A 25,330-nucleotide genomic window follows, 5' to 3' on the forward strand; every position below is an offset into this window, starting at 1 on the left:
ATATAAAAGCATTTGGTTGTCCTTGGGGGTGGGTGGACATATTTTTTGTTTTTTTTTTGTTTGTCTTTCTGTCATTGGGATGTCAAAGATTTAAACAAAGTCAATAAAACACTTCAATATGGTAAAAGAATAGTTTAATATCATTATCATCTTTTTTAACATATGTACAATACATATCAAGAACAACACAAACTATTTTTTGGCTTTAAGAATGCTCAGAACCTGATTTGACATAGAAAATTAAAAATGGCAAGTTAATTACTGAAAAGACCAAACTGGCAACGGGACGCATTTTGATCCTTGCAAAATGCATAAAATGGTATGTTAGGCATTTAAAATTGCCCCCCCCCCCCCCCCAAAAAAAAAAAAAAATTAAATTGAAGAAAGAAAAAAATAAATATGACTGCCCGAAAATGACGAGCGAGCGGTTGAGGACAACCATTTTTTTTTGTATTGGAGTGGGGGGGGGGGGGGGGCCTAATGAAAGAAAATGCAAAGTTCTCTACTGGTATTGGAAAAAGTTTGTATAAGGTTCTGGTTACAAAGTCATTGCCAGTCCTGTACCTTTATATTTCCTTTCTTTTTCCCACCCTGATATATCATATAGGAAGGTTTTGTTTAGTAGTTGTACTCGACAATAACATCCAGTGCATATTTCTCATGACCAGTGGCAGATAAGATGATCAGTTTGCAGTTTTTGCTTGTATGATCTGTATCTGATTGACACAGCAATGACCAATTCACAGCTTGAGTGCTCCACACTGTCTTTTTTATTGTTAAAAGAAATACTTTTTATGGAAAATTCTGTTCGTTTTGGTTAATAATTCAAATAAGTTACCTTGCCTTAGTCTATTGGTTTATCCCTTCCTGGAAAAAAATGTCTTCTCATTTGAGAATCAAGTTTTCTTACTTGTAAATTTTATATTTTCACTTGCCAAAATACAATGGTAACAGTAATGCTTGCTTGTCAAATCCTATCAAATAATACTGACTGGACATCAAAGAAAATTAGTTGTCGCAAACACAGCCAGTGACATGGAACAATTAAATATAGGTTACAAAGAGGAGATTACAGTTTATTTAATGTTCTGTAAGCAATACACAGACCTACATCATAAACTGAATCATCATTACTGTGGGGATCCTATTTTTAAAAAAAAAGGAATTTGAGAACAATGAAAGATTTCTTCCAACATTTCTGGTACAGTATTGAACATTTATGAGATACATTACTTACAGTACTTGAACATATGGAAGTAGCTAACCAGGGCAAAATATTTATGAGCATCACTTAATATTAAAAGCAAAGAAAATAGTACTGTATTTAAAGCAAAAATTTGATTCCCATCAACAACAAGAAAGAAAGAGATTGAATGAGTTCATAACAGAAATAGTTTCGATCAAAGTTATTGAATGAGGTTATAACAGAAATAGTTTCGATCAAAGTTATTGAAAATACTCATCCAGTGATGGAGGCTTCAGTTGAAAGTAGGAGGGTGTATTGTTCCCATAAATACATGTATGGGCATTTGTCAGAATGCCTGACACCATGTACATCTTTGCACAAGAACTTTCATGGATCTCCTGGCTCTTCTTAAAATCGGACAACTTGAAGAAGTTGACTATGCCCCCAAAGGACCACTCCGCAGTAATCTTGACTTTGGACATAACTTCGTTGAATGCTGCCTGGTCCGGTGTGATGTTTGCAGTAGGAAATGGGGCCTGCAGCTGGGGTCTGACGGGATAACGAGGGTCCCCGTAGATGCACAACACGTTACCCTCTGCATCATGGGACCCGCCTTCGAGTATGGTTAGAAGACCTGACTCCCGTAGAAGGTAGGAGTCATGTCGTCGCCCTTCCACAGGTCCGTAAAGGTTGGCTATCATGCCATTTGGAGTAGTGACAGACTGGTACTTGAGCAGATGTTCAGGCTTGTGGTCAATGTCAACCCCCTGTTGTTGTTGTTGTTGTTGTTGTTGTTCCCCAGGTTTGCAAATCGCCCGAACGGTCACATCCACGAATCCCCAACAGTTTTTTAGTGGTGCCCCTTTCTGGTGAATGACATCAGCGTAAATTCTCAGCTGCTGAGGGGCCAACCAAGGCTGATCCAATGTTGTCAGTCTGTGCTTGTGGGTATCATAGATGAATTTAGTCATCCAGTTGAAGGCTAAACAGAGCAGGGGCACTGGATGTCTGTAGACCTTAACTAAATCTCCATATCGGCATGGATTGGCATAACGTTGCAGACCTATGCAGAGAGCCTTCAATCCATCCATTCTTGACCTGTTTGGCAAGGTGATTCTGTCTGGAATGCCTAAAGCATGTTTGAGCCGATATATTTCATCTTTCTTGAATCTGTTGAAATGTACAAAAACAAGAAATCAACCAGAATATTATTCAGTTTGAATTTACATTTTTCTTAAAATTAAGTGTTTGACAAATTAACAGCGGTGCGAATAGCAAAAAAATAAATAATGCAAAGTGACTAGGTAGATTTGACAAACGTTTCCAAAATTGGCCTCCCTGAACCGCGGTCAGGCCAAAGTGTCCAGGCAGACCTGACCAGAGCCGACTTGAAAATATATACTCTTAAAGATACTGTACTACTTTCTTCCTTTTTTTCAATAATAAGTGATGCTCATGTGATAACGTCATTACGAACTTGTAGCTCGTGAACAGTTTTTCCTTCACAATCATTTTGCCTTGCGCGTAGACTAGAAGGGATGAGATTTTGATGACGTCATGAGTTTAAAAGACGGCTGCAAGATTTTCAACATGGATGTCGATTTTGACCCATAATTTCCTGAAAAGGGACCATTAAACGGATTTATTCAGTCAAGTTGGTAAGTGGAACCAATCGATGTTTAATAGCCTATATAGGCCTAATTTACAAAATGAAATGCATCGGATATGCATCAGGTAAAAGATAGTATTTTGGGCAAAGAATAAGGCCATAAATGGCCATAATTTTGCAAAATGTTTGAACACGAACCGTGCGAACGCCTATGGTCGGTTTCTGTCTCTAAAGAGAGGAGCCGACCCTGCCCAATTAAATCAGAGGCTAAAGAACGAAAGAGACAGAAACTTTGGTCTAACTTTGCCCTGGCCCTTGTTGCTACTTCAATATGTTGATACGTACTGTAAGTTATGTATCTCACAATGTTCGATACCAGAAATATTGAAAGAAAATAAGAAATCTTTCATTATCTGATTATTTGTGTACAGTTCTGGGCGCTAGTGTAGTTCCGTATCCATTTTTTTTTAGCAGTTTTTTTTAGCAGTTTAATATCGATTCTTGGCAAAGGAATTTTAGCCCAATTTTTTACTAATTTTAATCATAATCATATATTGCATTTTCCACCTGAATTTGGTCAGTACCGTCTCCGTGCTATAGCTTTGCAACTCAAACTGAAGCTATCAGTCTAAAATTATGCAAGCTTCGCGTGTCGAAGCCCTAAACGGAGGCTTCCCGATGTCGGATGTGATCCAAATTCAGGAGGAAAATGCAATATATGATTATGATTAAAATTAGTAAAATATTGGGCTAAAATTCCTTTGCTAAGAATGAATATGAAACTGCTAAAAAAATGGATACGGAACTACATGCTACACCAGCGCCCATTTCTGAAGTCAACTCAAAGTTCAATTTAGTTCAACACCTGGCCTGGGTAAAGAATAACGAATTTACAACAAAACACTACTGCTACTAATACTATACTTCTATAGACAGAAAATGTCTGTCTCTTTCGTTCGTTTAGCCTCTTAGTTTGGGTAGGGTCGGCATCTAAAGAGAGGAGCCGACGCGACGTGTACGCGTGTCGAGATCGACCTCACCCAATAATGCTACCATAACTCCAGGGAGCTCCGCCGCCGACGCCTTAGGCGGCGGTGTTCCCCGGAGTTAGAACTAGATTTACTCTGCCTTACCTGTAATAGCTCGTACACTCATCATCGTTGAAATTGTCCAAGTCAAAGTGACCATCATCATGTTCGAAGTCTTGGTTGCTAGATGAGTTAATCTCACTGAGAAGCAAGAACTCTATATCATCTATAATGTCGAAAGCATAGGCTGCCAGAATTGAATCTTGCACTTGATGTAAATTTTCCATGTTGGAGAAGCTGAAGGAGATTCCGGATCCCAAGCGGTGATGAATTGAAATCTCGCGGTCTAGGTAAAGGATATCTGTGTGCGATGGTATGGTACATGTGCTCCTGCGTCGTCCTTTGCTGTGCTAAAACTCGCTTGTTTGATGAGAGGAATGAGAGCCATCAAGCCTTTCGTTATGTATCTCTTTGTTTTGTATCCCTTTGTTTCTCCTTCAATCTATCCTTTTGTCTTTCGTTATGTACTTTCTTTGTGTTTCCCTTATAAATCCATCCCACGGTCTTCTCTTTCGTTATTTATTTCCTTCAATCTATATTTTCCTCTTTTCTTTCGTTGTCCTTGTATATCCTCATCTTCGTTATGCTTTTCTTTTTTTCTCCTTCAATCTATCCTCTAAAAATTCCGTCATGTATTTACAGTATTTCTTTGTTTTATTAGCTTAAATCTATATATCCTTTTCTCCGTTACATTTATTTGTTTTTCCTTTAATCCATATCCTTTTCTCTTCCGTTTATGTATTTCTTTTTGTTTCCTATGATCTATCGGCCTCTTCTCTTTTCTTAATCAGGAAAAATGCTCAATGTACCCCATACATTCGGAATAACTTCTCAGGACTCCAAAGATGATGAGAGAAAAAAAGGAAAAACACCCCCTTTTTAAAGAAATCTCCAGGTGAAAAGTCAAATACACCCCTTTTTTTACAATTCTCGGGCCGGACTTTGTTGCACGAAAAGTACCCCTTTACCGGACATTTTGGCAACACGCATGCGGTCATTCCGACCCCTGAGTGGGGGGGGGGGGGGGGGGGGGCCGGGCGTATATATGGGCCTTTTTTTCCAGGGGGCTGACGTACGCTCCTCGCTCGAATATCTACTTTCCATTATAAAAAATTGGCACTTCAACTTATAGAACAAGTCAGTGCCGTAATGAGCCAAAATGTTGATGGGCTGAGCGATTACGGAATTGGAACATTTCCAATGTAAATAGCGACACACTTATGCAATAAGTGACAGTGGCGAATCCAGCCGGCGGGAAGAGGGGGGCCCAATCCGTGAGAAAATATTAGTCGCGACTCAGCCGTCGGTGAATAAGCGGGGGGGGGGGGGGGGTAGGAGGCACTTTTTTGTTGTCCAATTTTTCAGGAAATATTTTGCGCCGACTCAGTCAACCGGTGAATAAGGGGGGGGGGGGGTGGGTGAGACCACAATTTTTTTTTGGATCTAATTCGTGAGATTTTTTTTTTTTAATTCTTTTTTTGTTGTTGTTGACCCATCAGCCCCCCCCCCCCCCCCCGTGGATCCACGTCTGCAGAGGATCCAGCTGGCGTCAAGGGGGGGGGGGGTAGCCAAATCTTAATACAGAATTTAGTGCCGTCTCAGCCGGCCGGCGAAAAAGCGGGGGGGGGGGGGGTTGTTTTTTGTTTTATAAAGGTTAACATTTCGTTATTTTCATATTTTTTTATCGTTTTGGGGGGCTGGGGGGGGGGGGGGTCCCGGCCTTAAAAATCGCTACGTGGATCCGCCCCTGATAAGTGACACTAGCATGCATGCCCCCCCCCCCCCCCCCCCGTAGGAAGACTTATCATTTCGCCATTTGCATTGCGGTCATGTGACTTTTACCTTAATTGGACCATGACGGGACACCAAAAAATTAATTAGTCAATGCAAAAATTGGAGCTAATATCTCTCTTTACTTCAACTACATTGCATTTATATTTGATTGAGGCCCACTCTTTTCAGACCCAGACATTTTTCTATGACTATTCATCTACATTATCATTAAAAGAATGAAAAAGCCCATGACACAATTTTCATCTAGGTTAATTGTTTGGACCTATGCAGGTCGACAGGGGCAGATATAGCCGGCGGCGGGGGAGGGCGCGAAAGAGGGGGCCCAATTCGTGGATCTTGGATCTTGGATCTTGGATCTTGGATCTTGGATTATTTTCCTCCTAAATACTCCGAAGAAGAGTTTTGACTGGAGGTGGGGGAGGGTGGACGATTACATTTTGGAAAAAAGTTCTTTAGTAACTGCATTTTTAAATGAGAGCGGGGAGGTTTGGTCGATGGTTGCTTGTTGTATATGACGGGCGGATCGCGCCATAAAGATGACAACTATACAACTATACATCCATCGAATGGATGTAGGGTTTTAACCAATCAGAACGCAGGAAACTGTACAACTATACAACTATACAACTATACGACTATGCAACCATACAGCTATAGAACGTGTAAGGTTGTTACGTTTGCGGGCCGAAATGCCATAATTGCAAACAACCATAGGCCTACATCCATTCAGCTTTATGGTTGTACGGTTTTAACCAATCACAATGCAGGAAACTATACAGCCATGGCGGCGAGAATGTCTGTATAGTTTTATGGCTATACGGTTTTGATCACAATGCAGGAAATTATATAGACTAGCCATGCATCGCTAAACTTATGCAATTAAGGCAAAGAATTTGTTGTTTAACCGAACGATATTCTAAATAAACATACAAATATTACTCCCCAACTTGGAAAAAGATGAGCGAATTGCACCAGTTCATGCATTTCAGTCCCATTCATATAAATTCATCCAGGTCCAACTGCAAATGTCCATCAAAGTTTAATGTTCGGTTAGGAAAGGTACAAATTAATTAATTTAATTTATTCGTGCAGTTGATAACAATGTATAGATCTAGGTCCTCCACGTCATTAGGAATAATCATGTTGTAGTCTATATATACATTTGCCGATGGGTCTGTTGCTTAGAGAGAGATCTAGACCCTATACCCTAGACTAGATCTAAATAGACCTAGGTCTAGATCTACAGTTGGTGATTTAGGAAATTAGATCTAGATCTAGACCTAGTCTAGTATTAGTAGATCTAAATAGGAGTAAATATAGGCCTATAGTCTACTAATATTTCTATAATAGACCTAGATCTAGTCTACTAGAGTAGATCTAGGTCTAGTCTAATAATAGTCTAGATCTACTATTTACTAGTAGGTCTAGGTCTATGTATAGTAATAGTCCACTAAATTAAATAGAATAGTACTAGGCTAGACCTAGTAGACCTAGTAGCAGTACTAATTAAGCACTAGATATAGGCCTAGTACTAGATCTAGTACTAGACCTAGCTATCACCTAGTCTAGATCTAGTTCTGGTCGACTACTAGTAAATCTACCACTAGATCCAATATTATTTAGTACTAGTAGACCTAGATCTAGGCCTATAAGATCAATTTTTATTTTTATTTATTCCATCATTGCTTTGCTATGTTCAGCATTCAATGGCTTTAAAGGCATAAGTGTCGGCTAAATTCAGACATTCTCACCGCCATGGCTGTATAGTTTCCTGCATTAGAATTATGGTTGGTTAAAACCGTACAGCCATATAACTATACAGACATTCTCACCGCCATGGCTGTATAGTTTCCTGCATTGTGATTGGATAAAACCGTACAGCCATAAAACTATACAGACATTCTCGCCGCCATGGCTGTATAGTTTCCTAGCTGCATTGTGATTGGATAAAACCGTACAGCCATAAAACTATACAGACATTCTCGCCGCCATGGCTGTATAGTTTCCTGCATTGTGATTGGTTGAAACCGTACAACCATAAAGCTGAATGGATGTATGGTTGTTTGCAATTATGGCATTTCGGCCCGCAAACGTAACAACCGTACATACGTTCTATAGCTGTGTGGTTGCATAGTCGTATAGTTGTATAGTTGTATAGTTGTACAGTTTCCTGCGTTCTGATGGTTAAAACCTTACATCTGTAGTATTTTCCTCATTTCATCTTTCTTCATTTCTCAATTTCATTTGTTACTTTGCAAACCCAATTTGGGAGGACATTGCCCTCTGACATTATGCCAGGCACTGCCCCTATATATTTATCAACAAGTGTCAGCATAATGGCTTCAATGTCCCTGTACCTGGTAATCATCAGTGACTCACTCTCCCTTCCCAGAATTGGTATATAGTACCCTCTTTGTTTTATCCTGCCCCCCAAGAAGGATGAAAACAACATCATACTCTCTAACTTTCTTCACCACCACACTTCTCATAGTTCTTCGATGAAGTAACACGTCAATATGAGAATGTCACCTCTACCACAATTTGCTTCATGCATACACAAGGAGCAAATCCATCTTCAATTCTAACCTCCTACATTTCATTTGGAGAATTCTCTTCCGTGCCTATCACCTCTTGTATGGCACATAAACTCTTTATCCTGCCGTCTTCAAAGGACTGGCAGTCTTGCAGTGGGACGCTTAAATCAGGAACCGACATGGCTCCTGATTCTCCACTGGGAGCTGCTAGCTTTTTCGCTTCGGTAGCTCTTTTCACACAAGAGCTCGATTCACTGTAGCTCGCCTGAACTTTCATCAATGAGTCCATCTCACTGCAACTCTGATGGTTTCACTTCAAAGTCCGGCTCATCGATCCAGCATCGAGCGACTCACTGCTCTTCACGATCACCACTATACCGGCTTTGATGTCTACATTTCAACCTGGGCCTCCGACATCGAGCGACTCACTGCCTCGTCGTCGAGCGCCACATCTCTTCTCTTTTCTTCTCGCCCGAGCGCTACATTCATCATCATCATGAGCGTCGGCATCGACATCGATCGCGTTCTTCTCGGCTCTTCAGCCACGTCAACGAAGTCGCGTTTCCATCATCAAGCCTCCGCACGATCATCGCGTGAGCCCCTTTCTTCGTTTCATCTCTCATCATCTTCATGGACTTTCGACGTCATTTTCTATCAGTCGTAAGCTTTTATTATGTCATTACATTTCATTCAATAATGTCCATTTACCATTTTATGTCATGATGTAGTACATTCACCAATAATATCTCCATATTGGTGACCCTGTCGTTTACTTGGAAGCTTGGTTGTACAATTTTATTATTCCCTGACTTTTTGGACTTAACAATTTCATTTTTGTCTTTCTTCAAATGTATACATTCTGGATTTTGTTTCGAATGTTTTATGCTCTTGCATTTATACACGTTTATTCGATGCATATCATGTCATGTATTACTGTTCTATTCATTACTACTGAAAGCCTTTCACATACCATGCTTGTAACTCGTTCAGGGAGAACAGTACATTTCTCAGATCGCTATGTTCAAGTTTGGCATTTCAAATGAGACTTTCTCATATATTTTCATTCGGAATATTACTTTTTCTCTATTATCGCCCGTTTCCTTCTATTCAACGTTCTAGGAGGGGGCTGATGTAGTATTTTCCTCATTTCATCTTTCTTCATTTCTCAATTTCATTTGTTACTTTGCAAACCCAATTTGGGAGGACATTGCCCTCTGACATTATGCCAGGCACTGCCCCTATATATTTATCAACAAGTGTCAGCATAATGGCTTCAATGTCCCTGTACCTGGTAATCATCAGTGACTCACTCTCCCTTCCCAGAATTGGTATATAGTACCCTCTTTGTTTTATCCTGCCCCCAAGAAGGATGAAAACAACATCATACTCTCTAACTTTCTTCACCACCACACTTCTCATAGTTCTTCGATGAAGTAACACGTCAATATGAGAATGTCACCTCTACCACAATTTGCTTCATGCATACACAAGGAGCAAATCCATCTTCAATTCTAACCTCCTACATTTCATTTGGAGAATTCTCTTCCGTGCCTATCACCTCTTGTATGGCACATAAACTCTTTATCCTGCCGTCTTCAAAGGACTGGCAGTCTTGCAGTGGGACGCTTAAATCAGGAACCGACATGGCTCCTGATTCTCCACTGGGAGCTGCTAGCTTTTTCGCTTCGGTAGCTCTTTTCACACAAGAGCTCGATTCACTGTAGCTCGCCTGAACTTTCATCAATGAGTCCATCTCACTGCAACTCTGATGGTTTCACTTCAAAGTCCGGCTCATCGATCCAGCATCGAGCGACTCACTGCTCTTCACGATCACCACTATACCGGCTTTGATGTCTACATTTCAACCTGGGCCTCCGACATCGAGCGACTCACTGCCTCGTCGTCGAGCGCCACATCTCTTCTCTTTTCTTCTCGCCCGAGCGCTACATTCATCATCATCATGAGCGTCGGCATCGACATCGATCGCGTTCTTCTCGGCTCTTCAGCCACGTCAACGAAGTCGCGTTTCCATCATCAAGCCTCCGCACGATCATCGCGTGAGCCCCTTTCTTCGTTTCATCTCTCATCATCTTCATGGACTTTCGACGTCATTTCTACCATTGTCGTAAGCTCTATTCATTCACTGCATTTATTCATGTCCATCTCATACATGACCATTTCAGGGCTCGACTTTATCGGGAGCCCGGTGGCCATTGGCTCCCTGAAACCCCTGCGGGCTCCCTGAAAAAGTGCTTGAGGAGCCCGGCTGGCTCCCTAAGTTTTTCTAGTATCAGCCACGAAAAATGCTGTTTCTTACCAGCACTTTAATCCATGTTTTAATCCATCTAAAAACCCAAATTCCGCAGTCAAAATCATGAAATATGCGCTAGGCATTCCAAGGCACACTTGGCTCAACTCCAGCGTGAATAATGAGTTGCAAAAGAAAACACATCGAGATCAGTGCAGGAATGCCATGCATGATAACGTTATATCTCCGCACTCGTAAAGGGTGCGCAATACATGCTGCATTGTATGTCGGTGCACTCAGAGAATGTACACACTAAGACAAACGCACATGGTCGCTGCGTTGCCAGAGCTGAGTGTATGTTTACGTCGACTCGTGTTTGTGATACATGTGCGTTTGTGTTCGTGAGTGCTTATTCTTCAGCGTGCGTACCTGGATGGACTTGATTATTGCTTGAACATAATTTTACGAACTACAAACTTCAAAGGCGTGTGTAAAAAGGGGTTGATTGTTGTTTTATTCAAAATTAAAAGGCTTGTTACTTAGTAAATAAAAGCAATTGAATATTTCAATACAACTGTGACATGCCTACTACTAGATTTGAAGTTCCTTTTATCCAAGTGTGACCTCTTCAATAAGACTTGACTGAGGAATGCAATATAAACCTTTTAGTTTAAGTTCAGCTTGTTTTGACTCTTATCAATTTAAATAGGAGTGTAACTACTAAGTGACTGAATATTTGAAATAAGATTTTATAGACATTTTTTGGTCAGAATCTAACTTTGAATTAAGGCTGATACTGTTCTGCTGAGACTAGCTAGTATGTCTGCCTCTTGGTCTACATGTTGCATTAAAAAAAAAAGAACAAGACTTTTCTTATAACTTTGATGTGATTTGGATTATTGCACCAAAAGTTTCCAAATGTGTAATTCTTGATGAGGTGAAGATGTTGCTAAGTTTTTTTAATTTAATAAATTCATTGAGTGAGAACTTATTATTTTGAAATAGGTTGAGCAAAGATGAATGTCCATTTGAGTGGAAACTGAAAAATGCGTTGAAACAGAGCAAGGATGAAATGATCATATTTTGGGAAGATTCTGAAAGAAAAGTTATGTTCCTCGTGGTTAAACATCTTTTCCAAAGTTGTTTTTGTCAGTTACTTTCCTCTCTGAATATGATATTATCGTTTGCTCAATCTGTTGAGCAATAATGAAGATTGCATGGATGATTGCCTGAACATATTGAAACAGACGGAGCGAGGAAGATTGACTATATCTCATTCTGATAAAACCTAAAGTCCAATGTTAGACTGTTACTGTAGCCAAAGGGCTTCATAATAGTTGTAAGATTAATTCTTCAGTACAGTCAGTTAATCCTCATGGTCACATTTACACTTAATAATACACCCCTCCCTGGTCCCGGCGCTGATGATTTAAAAAAAAGGTATCGTGACGGTGTGTTTTAATTTTTTAATAGTTAATGACCATTATTATGACCACAAAAAAAACGTGATAAACTTGGGCTCCCTGAAACCCCTGCGGGCTCCCTGAAAAAGTGCTTGAGGAGCCCGGCTGGCTCCCTAAAAAAAAAGTAAAGGTCAGGCCCTGCATTTAAACTCCGTGCAATATCCACGATCCTCATTAATGTGATTCTGCATTCTGAATCATTTATTTGCTTGCATGACTACACTTTGCAAGTGTTGTGTCTGCAAATCAGTACCCAATAAAATAACGAAAAGGGAATACTTTCTATCATGTATTTTATTGCCAGTGCAACCTTGTTTCCTCGTAGTTAAATTAAAAAGAGAGTTATGTTGTGTGATCAGTGAACACGCCTTTACAATTTCCATTCACAATACCCCACATACACACATATCTCCATACATCCATTCGATGGATGTATATAGTTGTATAGTTGTCATCTTTATGGCGCGATCCGCCCGTCATAGTTGTAGGTTGTTCCATGTCTTTACAGTCCTTGGGAAATATGAGTTGGCATAGACGTCCGAGTTGGTGTGGCGAATTTCAAATTGGTTGGAGTGTCCTCGTCTAAGTCTGTCTGGCTTAGGGTTGGTGTGAGATTGGTAGTCGATGTCGAGTTGTCCCTTGATCATTTTGAACATTTAGAAAATATTTAGCGGCGAAACAGCCAGCCTTTGAAAAAGTGTTGGGGGGGGGGTACTAATACACTAATTTTGTTTTTGCCCCCCCCCAAAAAAAAAAAAAAAAAATGAGCAGCAGGGGAAGGGGGCCCCGTCTTCAAAATGGTACAATTGACGTGTATTTACCTGTTTTTGTATCTAATGAAGGGGCGCCCCCCCCCCCCCCCCCTTGGACCCGCCACTGATGTAGGTTCACTTAACAGGGTAAAAGTTTTACTTCTAATAATTATGAGAGAGGCCGATGGAAGATCACCACAGGCACATGTGATATTTGTTTATGATTGGCCTTTTTGAAAACACCATACCGTACTCGGAGCTCGAGCTCGAGCTAGCTAGCTAGCTAGCAGCGCAGCAGCGCAGAGAGAGCTAGAGGGAGCTAGAAAGATCTTAGCCAGTAAGGTGACAAAGGCGAATATCAACGTAGAAGAATATGCGCTGCTGGCATAAAACAAGATCAAAAATATTTAAGATTTAGGTGTCAACGATGGAGATTTCTCGGAGAGAATCCTATAGGATCCTTGAAGTTGAAGAAGGTAAAATTTGTGTATTGAGCCGTTATAAATAAGTGGGACATCGGATTATTTCTTTGAGTAACTTGTTAGAGTGACATGTGCAGAGGTCTACGGCGCGCCATCGCCTTGTTTGTGTGTGTGTGTGTGTGATGTATTACAGTGAGTGGTCGCATTTGCATGTCTATGGTGGCATTGCCTTGGCCTTGTGAATGGTCTCATTTTTGCGATGCACTCTGAAATGAAATGTGGTTGCGAAATATGCATTGCATGATATAAGCACTTTCGAAGAAGGGACTTCTATGTAGGGTCTAGAACTTAAAAGTAGATCCAAGACATCACAGACTGCATACAATTTAGGGTCTGTTTATAGACCCTATAACAAGAAATTTGGGGGATGCATTTTTTTGTTTTGTTGGGGGGGGGGGGGGTGGAGAGACTGACAGACTCTAGTCTTTCACATGGCCTGACTCGGGGCCAATCAGTTTTAATATCACTACTGATGACGCAACCGCAGTATTCATGTGCGTGTAGAACATCGGTCTGTTTCGCGAACGCTAGCTTGCGCTGAACGTTAATCAAGTCCATTCATTTATGTGCAGTTGTCCAAAAGAAGCCATAGATGGTGTTTACCAGTATTTGCCATGCTACATCCCCCTTTAAACTAAGCCCCAATGCACTACTTAAAGCTACTTGCGCCCTCTATATAGCTAACAATGCCTAATCAGTGCCTGTTGGTCCCCCATGATCCTCTTTTTCTCATGTTAATTGACGTTATATCCTGACTGATAGATCCTGTCAAGTACTGACGTAGAAGTAGAAGAAGCTGATTTGATGAGATAACCACCTGTCAGTGACCTTGCAGGGAGGTCTTATCTCCCATGGGCAAACTAGTGCAGACAGGCTTTGATATTAGCTATTTCCTTTTGAACAGGATTGTTGAATTTTTTTGTTTTTTAGATTTTTAACCTCATTGTTTTCCTCCAATTTTTCATGAATAGATGCTGTCTGAAAAAACAAACTATTTTACAATTAGTAAATAGTCTTAGTTTTATACTAGCTTTATATCACTTTAATTTCATTCCAGTACCATGTCGAAGTCTTTGTGACAGACGTACATACACATCAAAATGCGTCATATGATGCATATAAACCTACAGTAGGTTTGTCGACAAACCTCCTTTGTGAATTCAGGCCTGTATGTTCATGTATGTACTTGTACGTGTGTTTATCCGCGAGAGAGGGCCTAAAGAGTACATGTTAGCCTACCTGATACATATCCTGTAAAGCGTTGGTCACAACCGACCGTGCGTGTTTTTAGTCCGTACGGTTTTTGGGGAGGCCACGGCCGCCACGTTTTTCTGAAAACATAGGGAGCTAGGTGTGGCAAAGGGTTTAGAGGTCAGTGGGGAGTACCGGCAACACAATGTCACATGCACTGGGGGGTGCATCGGTAGCCCGAACGCAGCCCGAACGCAGCGAAAGTTCCTCGTGCACTAAAAGTGCTAAGGTGTGTCTGCGTGCTCCCAAATCCGTACGGAGGCAGTACTCACCACGTACGGATACCTAAATTTTGCCCACCTTTTTGCACGTAGACAGCACGCACTTGCAAGTACGGCGGGTTGTGACCACCGCATAAAGCTGTCACACTTGTGCAATCTCAGATTTGTAGTGTGCTTGATTGCACAGTTTAGCTATACGCTCCACTGAGACTGAGAATCCATTGTTTTCAAGTGTGCAAGAACAACAGAGTGTTTGTAATCTCCTACTTACATGGTTGCAGGGGATTACAGGTACATTCTATTGTTCTTTTTCTGGAGAAGTGTCAGATTAGTGAGATTACAGCTTAAAATTCAGGAGAAGTGACTAATTACTTTTTCAAGCTGCCATGCTACCTGATACAATGTTTGAAAAAGTTCCTCATGATAAAATCATAGAACATGTAGTGACTTCAAGACTTTCAGTTGTTTCTATAAATGTACAGTATACATGTATATCTTGTCACTCATTTGATTTTTTCCTATATGATGGGTGTAGATGTTCATTGTTTTTGCAAGCAGCAATGCAAAACTAAATGATAGTCCATGGTTTCCAGCTATCCTGGAAATGAGAGAGAGAGAGAGAGAGATAGAGAGAGAGAGAAAAGAGTTCTCCTTTTCCAATCAGGGAACTTGGGATGGGGAGGGGGGAGGAATAACTAAAATCAGACAATCAGGTAATTTCAATGCCCCAAAAGAAAGTAGAGGGTCTCTATTCTGTCTCGAAACAATTGCTACTTGAGCTTCCAGTGTGTTAGTGCCTAAAATAATGGTTCTTTCATTTGAAAGTCCATTGGGGAAACATCAAGGACTTTTGTTTGAAATGGTGGGAACCCTGTCCAACGTTTGTAATTTTGGCTTTGCTCTTAAATTCAATTTCATAGAAAGTGTGAATCCTTCCGAAAATATATTCTTTTATTTCCTCTCATTCATTTACATGTACTTGTCCATGTACAGGTACATGTGATTTGTCTTAGAAAGTGTTAATGTGAAAGAAAATTTGAGGGTGTACACTGTAAACTTGTAAAGCCAAGTCTTACAGATCTCTTGGAACGTGTGCCAGGGATAAACGACAGAATTTATATTCTTTTATTTCCTCCTACACAGGATGTAAAGTTAAGTCCACTGCATTTCAAGATTATGTGTTTAAAGAGAAGGTTGAATTCTGAGGAGAGGTGAAAAATAATTTGTGAGCGTTATTGTATTATGCAAGTGTGGAATAACATCAGATAATAAATGTTCCCTGAAAAGTATGGCTCTTCAAAATCAAATGCCTTAATATTCTAAATATGGCATGTAACATCATAAAATTTGGGACAGATTTTTTATGCAACATGTTCGTGTAGTATACATCTTTCTGTGTACAGTGCTTGTTACTTTACCAAGACTGGGCCAAATTACTTATCATTTTGATGATTCCAGAACCTTGCAGTACACACCACTACTTACATGTATAGATGATCAACCTTTTCTGATTGATTCCACACTGTTTCTTTCACAATTGCAATCACATGACCAGAACTCAACTTTATCTTCAAGCCTTGGAAGTTTATATTGCACAAAAATTTGTTTGCACTAGCACCTTTATTGTAAACAAAGTGCAAGTGGCAGGATAAAGCAAAGTCCAACCTTGTCTTAAGAGAAAGCAAATAAAGGCTTGTTGCTTGAAGATAAGCTTGAGTTCTATAGAAAATAAATTCTCACACAATCCAACAAAACTTAAACTGAATGTTCATGATTACAAATAAATGACATGCGCCAAACGGTTTTGGTAGGAAATGTATAAGGGCTGAGTTATGAATGTAGAAAGATAAGGAAATCAAGGTAAATACATTTGTAGGCCTGACACCATGTGCTTAACACAGGTCACTATACGCAAATTAGAGCTGTGGTTTTTATTGAAGATGATTTCCATCAAGTTTTGTGTAGTTGTTGTTATTTTACTGGTTGAAACAATCAATCTACTGTAGAATTAACAATGCAGAATGAATTATAGCCATGATCTGTCACATAGAATGCCCATACCAGAGCTCAAGATTAGCTTTAACAGAAAACAAAAGATAATGTAATATAACAGATTAACAGATAAGCTTAGTTGATATTATTAGAGCAAACAATAGCCAAGCTGCTCAAAAACTAACACATTTTTACAAGGTTAGTATAAAGAGTTGCAAAAAAAATTAAACTGCAATTGGTTGGATTAGAGAAATGCAACCTTCATAGCAAACTGCTCTAGAATTTGTATTTCTTTAGAAATATTTTTGTCATTCATTTAAAAAAAAAAGATCTTTCTTTCTTGTACTTCCTCTCCCTAATTTGCTAACTCATTGTTGATCCGAGCTCTATCCATTCCTTTTCTGGTCGACTGATTAAATGTGTGTTGTCTGGATGTGTGTGTTTCTGAGTGCATTGAATCTGAAGTGAAGGGTGTACATGAACGTGGTTGAGATTTCTTTGATTTTGTTGTTGTTGTTGTGAGAATGTATGACTGTGTAGAAGTGAGTGTATGGAGTGAAGAGCATATGGAGGATAAAGATGAGAAGTACCAGGTGTGAAACATGTTGGTGGCCTGTGTTTAAAGGCAATCCAATCCTTGCACACATGTAATAAGCTGGGATGAAATTCCTCCGCCGAACTGGGAATTTCTGTGAAATTCGAGATTTCAAGAGGGAGGGGGGGGGGGGGGGTTAACTTTGAGATTATCATTAATTGTACATCTAGCATTGACCTCACTACCTTAGCAGCATTTACTGTCATCTGAACAATGTTCAGTCCCTTTAAGCAAGATGGGATAACGAAGATTTCTCAAATTTAGAATTTAAATGCAAGGAAAACGTGACCTTTTACGTACATACACTACCGCTCAAAGGTTTTGGCATCGGTTCCGCTCCGTAAACCGCACCGAACTGTGTACGGTGAACGGCGAGGATCCGTTCACCGTACGCCCAACTTCGGTTCCTCACCGTTTGCTCACCGTTTGCTCACCGTACGCTCACCGTTTGCTAACCGAGGAATTGTGGTTAATAACAAAAAGAAATGTGCGCGCTAAGTCTGCGAGCGCGTATCCAAAGAACTCTCAAAAGTTGCACACGCGTACGCGGAAAGTCAAGTTATTTGTTTTATTTTATCATACCGATGCGCGCTTGCCACTGACGTCACAATCAGTTTATTATTACATCACAATAGTGTAAAAGAATACTCTTTTCATTCCGAGCATAAACACAATAATGATACGAAAATGATTATTTACTTGATGTCATTCCCGACAGAATGATACGAAAATGATTATAAAGTTGATTTCATTGCCAAGACAATGATACGAAAATGATTATTTACTTGATTTCATTGCCGACAGAATGATACAAAAATAATTACTTAGTTATTTTTTTGCCGACAGAATGGTTCAAAAATGATTATTTACTTGATGTCATTGTCGAGAGAATGATACAAAAATTATTATTTACTTGATTTCCTTGACGACAAAATGATTAATTAGTTGATTTCATTGGCTAGACATTGATACGAAAATGAATGTTTACTTGATTCCATTGCCGACAGAATGATACGAAAGTGATGAATTAAATGATGTCAATGCCGACAGAATGATACGAAAATGATTATTTACTTGATGTCATTGCCGACAGAATGATACGAAAATGATTACTTAGTTGATTTCATAGGCGACAGAATGATACGAAAATGATTACTTAGTTGATTTCATTGGCTAGACATTGATACGAAAATGATTATTTTCTTGATTCCTCAAAACATAAATAAAAATGTGTGTGTTATTGTGAGTGAGTCATGTATGGGGATTTCTATTTTTTGATCTGTATGAATGGAAATTGCCGATTGACTGACTTGATTCCACAAGTTCGGACGTACTGCACATGATGGTCGTTCACCAGACTAGAAAGGGAAAGGTAGCGCGTACATTTACATAGGCTTAGCCAACCAGGCATTGTTTGTAATTAGCTGAAAAAAAATGTTCTTTTATGATGAGAAATAACGAGTTTGGGTTGGATTTCACAATACCATCATTATTTCAGAATAATTGTTGAATATTTGAATAACGAAGAGCCTTTATTTCAAGAGGTAAAAGCAGCCACAAATACATTGAACATTATAATGGTCTGATAAACTTAAACTACCCCAGCGTGTAACCTAGTAACCCGAAGACAAAACAAAAGCAAGCAAGTTCATTCATCGATACGCGAGACACGCAAGTTTGATAATTACATAGGACATGAGTTGTTAAAATATTCCCATACCGCTTTGCTCATTCTGGTTTGAAAATACAAACGACCCAACTAAGAATAAACAAGCAGCTGCAGATTTTTAAGCTACAGATTGATAAAGTATTGCATACTTACCTGATTCTATGACGGGATCCCACTTTTAGAATATCCATGTTTAACGATAAATCCGAAAATCAGATGAAAGTTATCCGAAAGATTAATTCCCTTACACACGTCGTTGGAACCATCAATGGTATAGAAGCTAAGTCTAGTTTCGGACACAAGAATTCCATTTTAAAACCACTACAACAACGATTCGTACAATCTCGTTCTATCTCGAAATGCTGATTTTCAGATGACAAGTTAGCTCTTCTCATTGGCTAAATAATAATTTGCAAGTTTATTTTTTAAAGCAAATATTTGCTTGTTTTCAGTTGTCATTTATGGTATGACGTCTGAATTGGCAGACTATACAAGCCCTTTCAGTTTCAGCTGGCTGGGGCGTGTCATATTTCTTAGATAAGAACTGTCAAAACATGTCTGGGAAATGTAATCACGTAAAGGAGGGAGAGAGAAGGAGAGAGAGAGAGAGGGAGAGGGCAGAGAGGGAAGTAGAAAGACAGGGTAAGGTAGAGGTGTGGAGGACAGTGACCTCATGTCATTTACTTGTTAATCAATCAATGTCTGACAGGACTTGTAAACATCCATGAAGGGTGATGTCTTGAGATGACCAATCAAAGAATAAAGGATAAAAGGGAAGGGAAATACATGTAGATATTAAAGATTAAATGATATCAGAGATAGGAAATATATGGAACGAAGAGGCGACTGTAACGGAATAAAGTATACAAGGAAATATTTAAATAGATGGGAAGAATCAGAAACTGGATAAGAATAAAGGATTCGTGGGAGAGGAAATCTACATGGGAGGAAGAGGAGACTTGATATAAATAAAAGGGTAATAGGACGAACACCCCCGGCCAAGGCAGTTATCCCCTCCCCCTCGGAAAATTACCCCCTTTGATTTTCACCCCCCCCCCCCGAAAAAATGCAAATTATCATCAGGGTGGACTTCCCCTTCATTGAACGGGGGGGGGGGGGGGGGGGGGGGGGGCGTTTATTTGTCCTTGGGGCATATTTGTCCTAGGGGAGCTAATTCTCCGTGGATATTCGTTCCGGGGGGGGGGGGGGGTATTTGTCCTCGGATGTTATAGCCCACGGGAGTTATCGTTCCTGAGGGGGGGGGGGGGTGGTTGTCCGATGGTTCGTATTTCCGAAATATGTAATAGGGTTCATTATCCGAAAATGAAATAGGGTCCATCATTCCGAAACTGGAAAAAGGTACCTAAAAAAAACCGAACATTAATGAATTCAGTAGGCCGAGACGGCCCACCCCCCCCCCCCATAAGACTTAAGATATCCTAAATAACTGTAGAGAGAGAGACATAGACGGTGAGAAATAGTACAATAGAATGTTATAAAGGACAAATAAAAAAAGGAAAGGAAGGAATGAAGGAAGAGAGGAATATTAGAAAAGGAGGGATAAGAGCGCAATCGGTGATATAGAGTGAAAGGTAGAAGGGGGTATCATTATTGATTGATTAATAAGGTGATAATTGGAGGTCCGAGGCCATCTCACCGATTTCGTTTTATTTTCTGATTCATTTATTGTTTGTTCGTTTTGTTGCTATTTATTTATTTGTTATTGGCTCCCCTCCTCCCTTTGTCTTGTATTTATGGGATTGACCGTCTCCCGTTATTATGGAAACAAAATGTACATATTACCCCCCCCCCTCCCGCTGGATCCGCCAATGCTAGTGTTTATAAATAAACTTGATTAATTTTAAAACAAACAAAACGAAACAGGTCAATATATTTCACGAGTTGTATACATAAAATAGTTACAATAAAGGATCTCCTTCTTCCCCCTTTCTATTCTTCTTCCTCTCTTCTTTATTTCCCTTACCCTTATTCTCATTCTCTCTTTCTCTTTTATTTTGGCGGGGAGGGGGAGGGGGCCAAGCACACTCCTTCCCCTGGATCCGCGCCTGTATTTCAGGCTTTTCTTGAGCGTTTTTAAATAAACCACGTCCGCCTTCTAATGTCAGCTAGTATGCTTTGAATCTTACCTAAACATTGAAAATGGATAATTTTGTTAATATTTTCTCTTCATGTGTAGCCTGATAACCCAGGCAATACCTCATTTGCACTCAACCATTAGAAAGAGAAGACGATAGAAGTCAAGCAACATAACATATGGAAAGATAGAATTATCTGGCGGCCGCCAAATAATCTAGCTATATTTCCGTACGTTATGATGCAGATAAAAAAAGAGAAATAAAACAAAGAATAACATGAGAGATAGAAAGAGAAGATAGCGAGATAGAAAGAGAAGATAGAAAGATAAAAACAAAGAATAATGACAGGAAAGAACAGAAGATAGAAAGGAAAACAAAGAATTTCAAAATGAAAATAGAAAGAGGAAATGATAGAAGTATAAAAGCAAAGAGTAACATACGGAAAATAGAAAGAGAAGAAGGTGGAAGGATAAAAACAAAGAATAACATAAGAAAAGGTAGAAAGTGAAGAAGATAGAAGGAAAATAACATAATCATGATAAGGAAAGATAGAATTATCTGGCGGCCGCCAGACAATTATGACTTGGTTCGTAAATATATGTAAATTGTATTGGAATGGGAACAATACAGTTCAGTTCATCTGAAGAGAGAAAGAGAGAGAACCCCTTACACATCAAAATGTGAGCTGAGCCTGAAAGAAACCGGACTTCAAGAAATCTTTTATGAACAAATTCTAAAGGTCCCCATATTTCAAAGAGCCCGATGACGAGGGCGCTGGCCGGGAGGCGAATTTTTTTTCCGTACTCGAGAGGGCAAATACCCCATGTGCGCATGCGCGTGGACTTGTGATTTCTCTGCTACTTCCCATACGAAATGTACATGTATTCGCATCTACTGTGCACGATTCGCGTTCTACGAGTAAACGATGGCATAGTAGTCTTCAAACACAGACTCTGATTTGCCAGTTTGACAAAACAATTACGCATATATCGTGCGTAGCAATAGTACTAGTATTCAAGTCTGAGTAGTTGTATGATGCAGACATTTTAGTGCTTACAGAAATGCATCCCAAATTCTCGCTACCCCAAATAGCGATTCTGCCGAGATCCGGGGAAAATCCTGAAAACGCGCATTGCATTATGGGATAGCTTTTCGACATTACAGCTTCCTGTGCAGGCGCGCGATAGCGCAAACGTAAAACGCCGTCGCCACACAACGTGTATGCACCGAATATGTCGTCTGCTCGGTCTTGTTTTTTTTTCGCAAATATTTCAACGTTTATTTGAACATTTCATTCGTTGTTTTTTGCGTCTTTTGACATCAGTGACGATGGTTTTCTTTTGTGAGGCTGCACAGTGCTGGGCTCATGATTCCAAGCGTAAGAACCCTGAAAAATGGGGGTGGATGAAGGCCGTGACTTGGGATGGGACTCTATACCGGAAGTTGTAGTGACGACCCGAGAGAGTGAAAATTACCTCGTCTCGCGAATTTCGAGATTTTCGTACCTATTTAGGGTAGCGAGAATTGAATAGCATGGTATAGTAGTCTGCAAGCACAGACGCTAATCGGACAGTTTGACAACATAGTGTCTTGAGTAGTGCTTTATATTCAAATATGTGTAGTTTTATGATTCAGACCCTACTGGTGCGTGTATTGGAAAGGCATCTCAACTTGCAGAGTGGCATAGTAGTCTGCAAGCACAGACGCTAATCTGACAGTTTGACAAAATAGTGTTATTCAAGTCTGAGTAGTTTTATGATTCAGACCCTACTGGTGCGTGTATTGGAAATGCACCTCAACTTATAGAGTGGCATAGTAGTATGCAAGCACAGACTGTCAAACTGTCAGATTAGCGTCTGTGCTTGCAGACTACTATACCATTCTATACAAGTTGCAATGTATTTCCATATGCACTACTGGGTCTGAATCATACAACTACACAGACTTGAATAAGCACATCGCGACACATACGCATATTGATTTGTCAAACTGGCAAATCAGAGTCTGTGTTTGAAGACTACTATGCCATCGTTTACTCGTAGAACGCGAATCGTGCACAGTACATGCGAATACATGTACATTTCGTATGGGAAGTAGCAGAGAAATCATAAGTCCACGCGCATGCGCACATGGGATTTTTGCTCTCTCGAGTACGGAAAAAAAATTCGCGGCCGGGAGATTAGAGAAACAATACACCTTTTATGAACCAATTCTAAAGGTCCCCTTAATGGTATTTACTATTTGGAAATTATTTAACGGATTAAATACTGATTGCATATAATGCTTGATAGAATCTTGGGGTTTGGGTACATTTTCTGATGCAAGTTTCACGTCAATTATAGGACAGGAAGCAATGTGTTTGGAGGTATCGTATGTTTATCATGACGCCGAGAAAATATCGATTTGGAAATTGAGAGAAAATTTCATGTACATCGTTAATTTATCCTTTGTGTTATGATGTAAATCCTACTAACATCGTTTGCCATTATGGATTATTTCGGATATGAGAGATTGTGAAAAGAGTAGAAGAAAGAATGAAGAAAACATTTTGCATGAAAAAGCGGGTGAAAATGGATGCAAAACAACTGAATCGTTTGTTCACTCGCCCCAAAGTAGTATTAGTCTGGAAACGCTTGTTGCATTATCGGCGGTATAACTTCAAGGAAACACTGATAATAAACGAAAATACCCGATGTTTGTGCAGATTCTAATTTTTCCAACACTATATAAATGTAATTATTACATATGCACAATATACACATGTTAAACTACATGTATACTTCCAAGGGAAAACATACAACAGTCTTGCAATTTGGCATGTTTTTAAAAATGAACTGTGTTTGGATAACATTTCAGATGTTATATCAAATGACCTTCAACATTATAGCCCTTGATTTTATCTTATTGTGAAGATTTCAAGAGATGAGGTGTAAGTTGAATGTATATTTCAGTTTGAATTATTTGTTGTAAAATGTAAAAGTCACTCAGCAATAGATTAAGATAAGAGTCAGTCGTTGAATGATATAATTATGTCAACAAGATAAGAGATACCGTAATTTGTTTCTCTTGAGACTTGGTGGAATGTGACAAGGGCCACGCGAGTGGAATAAATCAAGTTTAGGGTTGAACTATATTTGCGATATTTTCTTAGTCTTGCTTGCTATTATATTATTAAAAAATTTGGTCTTGCTATATATATTACTCAATCATACTCGACAGGATAATACGAAAATGATTACTTACTCGATGTCATTGCCGACAGAATAATAGGAAAATTATTATTTAACTTGATGTCATTGCCACCAGAATGATACGAAAATGATTATTTACTTCGATGTCATTGTCGACAGAATGATAAGAAAATGATTCATTAAATGATGTTATTGCCGACAGAATGATACGAAAATGATTATTTACTTCGATGTCATTGCCGACAGAATGATACGAAAATGATTATTAACTTGATGTCATTGCCGACAGAATGATACAAAAATGATTATTTACTTGATGTCATTGCCGACAGAATGATACGAAAATGATTATTTACTTTGATGTCATTGCCGACAGAATGATACGAAAATGATTATTCACTTGATGTCATTGCCGACAGAATGATACGAAAATGATTATTTACTTGATGTCATTGCCGACAGAATAATAAAAAAATGATTATTAACTTGATGTCATTGCCGACAGAATGATACGAAAATGATTATTTACTTGATGTCATTGCCGACAGAATAATAAAAAAATGATTATTAACTTGATGTCATTGCCGACAGAATGATACGAAAATGATTATTTACTTCGATGTCATTGCCGACAGGATGATACGAAAATGATTATTTACTTCGATGTCATTGCCGACAGGATGATACGAAAATGATTATTAACTTGATGTTATTGCCGACAGAATGATACGAAAATGATTATTTACTTCGATGTCATTGCCGACAGAATGATACGAAAATGATTATTAACTTGATGTCATTGACGACAGAATGATACGAAAATGATTATTTACTTGATGTCATTGCCGACAGAATAATAAAAAAATGATTATTAACTTGATGTCATTGCCGACAGAATGATACGAAAATAATTATTTACTTCGATGTCATTGCCGACAGGATGATACGAAGATGATTATTTACTTCGATGTCATTGCCGACAGGATGATACGAAAATGATTATTAACTTGATGTCATTGCCGACAGAATGATACGAAAATGATTATTTACTTGATGCTATTGCCGACAGAATGATACGAAAATGATTATTTACTTGATGTCATTGCCGACAGAATGATACGAAAATGATTATTCACTTGATGTCATCGCCGACAGAATG

General features: G+C 39.3%; 2 protein-coding genes across 3 annotated transcripts in view; one reads left to right on the forward strand and one right to left on the reverse strand.

The window, feature by feature from the left end:
• Positions 1 to 630: 630 nt before the first annotated feature.
• Positions 631 to 4,183, reverse strand: LOC593936. 2 transcript variants are annotated; one of them, XM_030985412.1, is made up of 3 exons: positions 3,929 to 4,183; positions 1,455 to 2,356; positions 631 to 1,414 (listed from the first exon to the last, which is right to left on the reverse strand). In XM_030985412.1, exons 1-3 carry the CDS (start codon positions 4,108 to 4,110, stop codon positions 1,407 to 1,409), a joined length of 1,092 nt encoding a protein of 363 aa, XP_030841272.1. In that variant the 5' UTR covers positions 4,111 to 4,183; the 3' UTR covers positions 631 to 1,406. The 2 variants fall into 2 exon arrangements, with proteins under 2 accessions (XP_030841272.1, XP_800792.2); XM_795699.5 differs by lacking the exon at positions 631 to 1,414 and having other exon boundaries at positions 1,421 to 2,356.
• Positions 4,184 to 13,003: 8,820 nt separating this feature from the next.
• Positions 13,004 to 25,330, forward strand: part of LOC586560 — a 38,383-nt gene continuing 26,056 nt past the window's right edge. Inside the window, exon 1 of the mRNA XM_030985413.1 lies at positions 13,004 to 13,150. Coding sequence (XP_030841273.1) covers positions 13,102 to 13,150 — 49 coding nt within the window. The 5' untranslated portion in view covers positions 13,004 to 13,101. The remainder of the gene's footprint in view (positions 13,151 to 25,330) is intronic.

The sequence above is a fragment of the Strongylocentrotus purpuratus genome, unplaced genomic scaffold, assembly GCF_000002235.5.
Source record: "Strongylocentrotus purpuratus isolate Spur 01 unplaced genomic scaffold, Spur_5.0 spur5_scaffold_15, whole genome shotgun sequence".
NCBI lineage: Eukaryota > Metazoa > Echinodermata > Echinoidea > Camarodonta > Strongylocentrotidae > Strongylocentrotus > Strongylocentrotus purpuratus.

Excerpts from the sequence above, each read along its gene's own strand:
- LOC593936 (XM_030985412.1), bottom strand. The coding sequence starts at position 4,110 with ATGGAAAATTTACATCAAGTGCAAGATTCAATTCTGGCAGCCTATGCT. Across the intron at positions 2,357-3,928 it reads GAGTGTACGAGCTATTACAG|ATTCAAGAAAGATGAAATAT; the intron begins GTAAGGCAGAGT and ends ACATTTCAACAG.